Below are 7,797 nucleotides of genomic sequence, written 5' to 3' on the forward strand. Positions count from 1 at the left end.
ATGGAATGCATAGACAAAAGGGCTTATTAAAATCATAGACATAATATATATATAGACGTAGTCTCAGCGAGCTGTCACTGTTGCCACTTTTGTTTAGTGTACGATTAACAATGAGGCCCACGTTGCTGTAGCCATGTCGATAAAGTCATATCGATAAACTATCGACATTTCTTGCAATTTTAATTTTACTTCAAAGACTTAACGATACCTAAAATGACCAAAAACGCTTTTATTCTTTATTGTGGTTATCAGATCACAATTTTATAGTCACGCCCCAGCAGGGAACCAAGGGAAAGTTCAGATATTTAATTAAAATACATAAATACCTCCTAAAATAGGTGTTCCGCAATAATTGAATTATATTATTATATTATAATATATTCATTATCCATTAGCATTTCAATAATGTTTATGTTTAACGAAGATATTGAAGCTTCAATTAATCGCTATTACGTTCCGCTGTGTAGCGTTTATCGATATATAACATGATTAACATCGACTTTTCACATCCCTAAAAGAGCACACATATACGCTTTTACGCACACATACACAGGGTGGGCGCATCAAGAAAGGCAACACTTGATTTGAAGTCCGCCTTGTCAACAGTATGGTTGTCCTTTTTTGACAAACGGCATTTTAAAAGAGCGAGGTGAGAGAAATGATACTAGTTGCTGCGTCGTGAAAGAGAACAGAAAAGGTTGGGCCCTTGATTAAAATCATAGACATAATATATATATAGACGGTGTCTCAGCGAGCTGTCACTGTTGCCACTTTTGTTTAGTGTACGATTAACAATGAGGCCCACGTTGCTGTAGCCATGTCGATAAAGTCATATCGATAAACTATCGACATTTCTTGCAATTTTAATTTTACTTCAAAGGCTTAACGATACCTAAAATGACCAAAAACGCTTTTATTCTTTATTGTGGTTATCAGATCACAATTTTATAGTCACGCCCCAGCAGGGAACCAAGGGAAAGTTCAGATATTTAATTAAAATACATACATACCTCCTAAAATAGGTGTTCCGCAATAATTGAATTATATTATTATATTATAATATATTCATTATCCATTAGCATTTCAATTATGTTCATGTTTAACGAAGATATTGAAGCTTCAATTAATCGCTATTTCGTTCCGCTGTGTAGCGTTTATCGATATATAACATGATTAAAATCGACTTTTCACATCCCTAAAAGAGCACACATATACGCTTTTACGCACACATACACAGCCTGGGCGCATCAAGAAAGGCAACACTTGATTTGAAGTCCACCTTGTCAACAGTATGGTTGTCCTTTTTTGACAAACGGCATTTTAAAAGAGCGAGGAGAGAGAAATGATACTAGTTGCTGCGTCGTGAAAGAGAACAGAAAACGTTGGCCCCTTGATTAAAATGCTTACCAAATGTTATATAGTTTGTCAAAGGACTGTCTCATTTCAAACATAGATAAGAGAATCATACTATCTTTGTCTTACACTTGTACTAGCGCCCAAAAGAAAAGGATGAGTATAGCTTTTTGTTCTTATTTACTGACAAATTTGGTTTGACCAACTATAATAATTTTTTTTGCAGGAGACTTTCTGCTATAACTTGGTCAAGCAGATCTTGTCAGTAGAAAAAGGCGGCAAATTTGAAAAATGTAGGCGCGAAGGGTTATCGTCTCATAGAAAATTAGAATTTCGCGCCTTTTTCTACTGACAAGATTTGCTTGACCATCTATATTTATGCAAGGGCGGATATTCGATGTTCACGGCATACATCGAAAAAAGCTTCAATGGCAGAGCTATAACCGCGAAAATCGAAGTTCGCAAATTGCGGGCATTTTTCTCTGTCACTCTTATTACGCCTTCATTGGAGTAAAAAAGAAAGATCCCCGCAATTTGCGAATTTCGTTTTCGCGGTAGCCCCTCAGAGATTTATTATTTCAGAATTTTCAGATTTGTAGTACTCAGCGTTTCCCTTGCCGGACTTCCCCTCTTCTATATTAGTTTATGGTCAATATCAAACTGCACAACTGTCACGACCTCACGATATTATTGCATCACATTTGCATCAGCACGAGCACTCTTGTTGCACTAGCTGCACTAGACAAGTATTACTACAAATTGCATTTATCTAGATAACCAACGCAAGATGCCCCCGCGACGAGCCAAGAATTCAGAGGAAGTAAATAATAAAAAGGTGGGCCGCCCGCGCCAGCGTAGGCGCCAACCAAAAGAGAAAAGAATTGAAGCAATGCGAAAGACAGTTAAATCGTTTGATCCGGTTCAGGTAAGGCTCCACTATTTTTCTAGTGCAATGCTACATTTCTTATGTAATATTGTCCTAGAAAAATAATCAAGCTTCACTAAGTATATGTGTATTGTCCCATACCTAGTGAATTCGATATAATAATATATGGATATCGTAAGTACCTAAAGTTTCTTGAATTGGTTTGATACCTAAATCCAAAATTAAACAATAGGATGACGTTAATAACGAAAATATCAGACCATATTTTGGTCCGAGATAAAGTTTATTTCTTAAATTCTAAATTCAAATATGCTCAAATTATACAGGGTGAAATGTCTATAAGGTTCAGTAATTGTCATTACCATTACCTTGAAACAGATATGAAAATTGTATTTTAATGAATCATGATTTGTGGAGGTAAAATACATAAAAGCAAGGTATACAATATTATTCATGGAATTTAAAGTTTTATGTTGTGAAGGAAGTTCGGACAAAGATAATTCTACATGGCATTTATACTCGCTTACACATGTCATTCCGTACGGATGGGGGAGGCTTAAGGTTTTTAAAACCCAGTAGGGAAGAAGCCTTCTCAAACGGTCAATCCAAAAATTATTGGATCAGTCCTTTGCTCTTCCTCTTTCACTTTGCTGCGTAAAAGCATGAACATGGTTTTAATATTTGTTTAAAAAAAATTACAGTTTCCGCCCGAGTGTGCTTGGCGGAAGACACTTTGCCAGATACCAGGTGCACCGATGCAGCCGAAAACGTCAAGGCGAGGTCGTAAAAATCTGTACACCATGAATCAAGTGAGTAAATATTTTTGTAAATTTGTCTTTAATTCGGATATCTGACCGGAGAAATGTTTAACTGTCCATCAGTGGCCTTTTGTCATAAGGTTTACGAACTGCCAGTTAACAGTGTGGGCGATGGTACAAAGCCTGATATAGTTACACCAAGAAAAGTCTGTAGCGAATTTGATAGCCCACGCAGTGTAAGTGTTATTTATACGTCATAATTTCATAGAAGTTTGACGTTTAAAATGACACTTGCACTGCGCGGGCTTTCAAAATCGCTGCAGACTTTTTTCGGTCTGACTTTAACAAAGATTAGCCCTTATTTGCGCAGGTTCCGTTAGTAGATGTATCAACTGTTGAGGATACACTAACAGATTTTGGTGACTGGTCAACTGACAACATAGACGTAGGCCAGAAACCTGCGTCTCTTGGAGCAGTTGAGCGAAATATTTCAGGTAAATATCGGTTAGCAGTAAATTGGCTGTATACATATTACATGTACTCTTATTGATTTACACATATCTATATTTTTTAATATAATGTTTAAGTATCTTGATTGTTCCCTGTCTTATAGCCACTTTAGTATTTTTGTACCTATGCACATATGACACATAGTTGAACTTTTGCACAATGCGTTAAATGCATATTACAAAATATAGTTAGTCACTTTATTCGCAGAACTCCAAATCAAGAGGCCGAGGCCCAACCAACTCAAAGGTGTACATAGGAAGAAAATAAACAAACAGCGTCAGAGGCAGCTTAAAAACAAAAGAACCAATAAAGCACTTCAGCAAGATCAGCTCCAGGTAACGATTCAGTATTTTATTACAATCATCGTAAGTTTTTCAAGTATAATTTATAGTAACAAAAAGTCTAATAATTTGATTACTCTAGACATTTAAATAATGCAATTTTATTCTATGTGTCTGCAGACTCTATTGGAACATGAATTGATCGCGGAAATTACTATTGCTGGTGAATCATCGAATCTTAAAGCAGGTGGGCGAATTTTTTTCGGTAAATTTGATCAATTAATGGATCAATAATTCGCTGACCACATATTTAACTTGTACTTATGAGAATCTTTATTTATTTTTTCTTTGCACTTTACAGTGGGTAATACAAACGCATCACAAAAATGCAACATACCAAGACCAAAAGACTTCGCATTAATGCCGTCTGAATTGCAAGAAGACCCAACTATGTGGAAATATTGGAAAAAACGGAAGTACCTTTTCTCGAGGTTTGGAATACGGCAACATATTGCATCCAGTTTAAATACTTAAATAAAATGCAGAGTCCCAATTTCTCTTCAGTAAATTTTATGGTGTAACTTTAAACATTTTATCTACTTATTCCTAGGCCTGTGAATCATCCTACATTAAAAAAAAAGATGTTTTTGTTTCTTTAAATTTTTAGTTTAGTTGAGTTGTAAATGTTGTAATATCTACTCTTACAATAAAATCTGATTTATTGTCAGGTATGATGAGGGCATCAAATTAGATAAAGAGAGCTGGTACAGCGTAACACCGGAACCTATCGCAAGGCAAATTGCAGAGAGGCGTCAATACGATTTAATTATGGATCCATTTTGTGGCGCTGGCGGCAATACTATTCAATTCGCAAAAAATTGTGGACTAAAAGGTAATTTTTAGCATATTCTTACCTTAACATCACTTACTCTACTCGTATTGTTCCTATACAATCGTATCGATATCGTAAAACATACTCGCATAGAGTCAGACCATTAATAGTCTGCAGTGGATTTGATAGACCACGCAGTGAAAGTGTTATTTTAAACGTCAAACTTCTATGAAATTATGACGTATAAATGACACTTGCACTGCGTGGGCTATCAAATCCGCTGCAGACTTTTTTTGGTCGGACTCTATATGTTCTTCAAGCACATTACTTATGCATTGTATTTTTTTGCTTGGCAAGTGGAAATATTTCCTAAAATATACCTACACATATACTCGTACGTACCGATTAAATTTCATTATAAAAAAAACACCGTTTATCAGTCCGGTAATCTCTTGCTAATGAAAATTAAAAGAACAATACGAATGCTCTGCACTGAGCGCCTTCTGGTCTGCTGTAAGATACGATCTTAAAACATTCCAGCAAGTTTCAAGGCGTTCCACAAGACATTGAGCATACTCATTTTGGGCAACACTTGTTGATTTGCTGGCGGCAATGTTGCCGAGAATTTCTCATGTTCCAGGCATGAACACGTCATTAAGTCATCCGGCTAAGGAAAGCTGGCGTAGCATGATAATCGTCTGTCATGCTTTTACCTAAGGCGACCAGCGGCGATCACCTCTCTCGGTTTGGCCGAGTGTTTCTGATTGCCTATACTATATCCTAGATTACGTCTAATTTTGTCGTGTCTCCATTTTATCATAAATTTATTTTCAGTTCTAGCCATTGATATTGACCCGAACAAGGTAGAAATGGCTCGACACAATTCCACAATATATGGCGTGGAGGATCGGATTCAGTTCTTCGTCAAAGATTTTTTTGAAATGGCCAAATTGCCGCCTTTCCTGAAAGCTGACATGGTCTTTTTAAGCCCACCGTGGGGCGGCCCCAACTATGTAAAGGTTATTATTTAATATTACATGCAATAAAATACCAGATTACTAAATAAAATTCCTGCTGTTGAAAATGACAGTGTTTTTGGAAATTTGGTTAAGTTTATGCATATTTGGTTTTAAACGACCTTAAAACGGAAAATCAAATACATATTACAGTTGAATGGTCGATAAAAAAAGTATTCATTCCTCTTCCAAAAATGTTTCTAAATACTTAGTTAACGTTATTTGTATTAATTTATTGCATTACCTACTTATGTTATTTCTCTCATTTGGATAACAGAGTAAAACTTATAAATATGCACTTTAAGAATCATGGCATGTATAAATCAATCTTCACCAATTTCTTTCAGGATAAACCTTTTGACATAGAGACGCTAGAACCCCGTCCGGCATCAGAGCTGGTGAGAGCGGCTCGAAAAATCAGCTCTTCAGTCACTTTGTACCTACCCCGAAATTCGAACAGAGACCAGGTATATGGCGTTTGGGGTCTTATTGAAAAAGATAGGAGAATGAAAGAGAAATGTTTTACAGTAGATTCGTAGCAGACAAAGTAGGCGGGTGCGCGCTGCTACTGGGCATTAGGTGTGGGGGCGTGGGCAGCCAGATCTCGGACTTCGTGTGCGATCTGGCCGATCTGCGATAAGTATTTTGTCAAAATAGCGAATTCTAATAAACACACATATTACGAGTAAACCAAGTGCAAAAGCCGGGAAGCCATCAGGCGAGTCGCACCCTGCCCTGTAAAAATCCTCGGAACGTATACATGCCGTTTTGTTTCTTTTCAAAAATAAAGGAATGTCTCCTTTAAGTAAAATGAGCCAGCTCACGGATTTAAGGTAGTTTCCCTCCAGGGCCCGACTTATCTTTCCACACTGTATAAGTATGCTCTTCAACAGCCGAGTATTTAGAGGGTTCTCCATATTTTTTATTAATCAGACAGTGCAGACACTTTTGAAAAAATAGTAGGAGATATAGACGGTCAAGCAAATCTTGTCAGTAGAAAAAGGCGCGAAATTCAAATTTTCTATGGGATGATATCCCTTCGCGCCTACATTTTTTAAATTTGCCGCCTTTTTCTACTGACAAGATTTGCTTGACCAAGTATAATTATGGCATCGTTCAATTAATTTACTAGTATTTATTTAACACTCGTTCCAGATCCAATCGCTTGCTGACGAAAACGACATTGTGGAAATAAAGGAAATGATGGGAGGACTTACGGGACAAGGAAAAAGTTTTCAGGCTTTAGTTGTTTATTACACTTTTTGTACAGATCCGGTTCCCTCACAGATGATGGTTTAATTTCTGTACTGCTGATTAGTTACTAGGTAGTCTGAACAACATTTATTATGAACAGAGTATTGCTGCATCTTATTACTATATGTCCTCACTTACGCTTGGCCATCTATTTATATGCATAGGTACTGTGCAGCCAGTCTCTTACTTCCCTACTTCCCAGTTTTTGTAGTTATTGTTATTTTGGTGGTCGGTGTTGTATACTCCCAGTAAGCACCAGAGTTTATTCCTAATCATGTTTTTTCAGTCATATGCATTGGATAAGATTAGGTATATGGTGTAGTGAGGTTTACATATGGCAGTGCTTCCGTATAATTATTATAAGCCGTATGAGAATACGATGTTTCTTATTTATTTTCTTTATTATAAAGATATTCTGGATATGAGTAAGGTAGACAATTCAAAACTAATTTTATAACTGTATAAATATATGTGAGCTTGTAGGTTACCCATTTTGTATAGCCCCCTCCACACTCATACGTAAATCGCGGCGCGAAGCCGCAAACGCGAGTACCTATGGAGTTGATTTCGCAGATCTGCGGAGTCTGGAGCGAGCTTATGATATCTACAGATTAATGTTAATCAATAACGTGTATACAAAAAGAGGGTAGGTAAGGACTCCTCATCCTCCTCAATAAAAAAACATGTGAAGTATAATTATTAATAATAATAACTAACTTGTGATTATATATAACTATACAATATCCTTATATTTTTGTAACTCTTTAATATTTTCAACTAATTAAATTTTTTTTAATAAAATGAAGTGTATTTTTTTACTATTTTTTATTCTATTCTAAACTACTAATTCGATAAGATAAACTTTATTGAGCCATTTGGGCTCAATAAAGTTAATCTTATCTAAAAT

At 36.2% G+C, this 7,797-nt stretch overlaps 1 protein-coding gene across 2 annotated transcripts; it reads left to right on the plus strand.

Annotated features, from left to right (window-relative positions):
* The first annotated feature begins 2,057 nt into the window (after positions 1-2,057).
* LOC134669112 (uncharacterized) lies at positions 2,058-7,596 on the plus strand. Of its 2 annotated transcripts, none has more exons than XM_063526645.1 (10): positions 2,058-2,278; positions 2,941-3,048; positions 3,353-3,491; positions 3,715-3,842; positions 3,969-4,035; positions 4,150-4,279; positions 4,517-4,680; positions 5,455-5,639; positions 5,984-6,103; positions 6,792-7,596. In XM_063526645.1, the coding sequence occupies exons 1-10, from the start codon at positions 2,141-2,143 to the stop codon at positions 6,933-6,935; spliced, it is 1,323 nt and encodes a 440-aa protein (XP_063382715.1). In that variant the 5' UTR covers positions 2,058-2,140; the 3' UTR covers positions 6,936-7,596. The 2 variants fall into 2 exon arrangements, with proteins under 2 accessions (XP_063382715.1, XP_063382716.1); XM_063526646.1 differs by having other exon boundaries at positions 3,368-3,491.
* Positions 7,597-7,797: the final 201 nt, after the last annotated feature.

This window comes from Cydia fagiglandana, chromosome 11 (genome assembly GCF_963556715.1).
Source record: "Cydia fagiglandana chromosome 11, ilCydFagi1.1, whole genome shotgun sequence".
In the NCBI taxonomy this organism is placed as follows: domain Eukaryota; kingdom Metazoa; phylum Arthropoda; class Insecta; order Lepidoptera; family Tortricidae; genus Cydia; species Cydia fagiglandana.

Bases quoted from the DNA above. Each gene is read 5' to 3' on its own strand.
- LOC134669112 (XM_063526645.1), top strand. From the start codon at position 2,141: ATGCCCCCGCGACGAGCCAAGAATTCAGAGGAAGTAAATAATAAAAAG. The intron at 3,492-3,714 runs GTAAATATCGGT...CTTTATTCGCAG, and splicing joins AGTTGAGCGAAATATTTCAG to AACTCCAAATCAAGAGGCCG. The intron at 5,640-5,983 runs GTTATTATTTAA...AATTTCTTTCAG, and splicing joins GCGGCCCCAACTATGTAAAG to GATAAACCTTTTGACATAGA.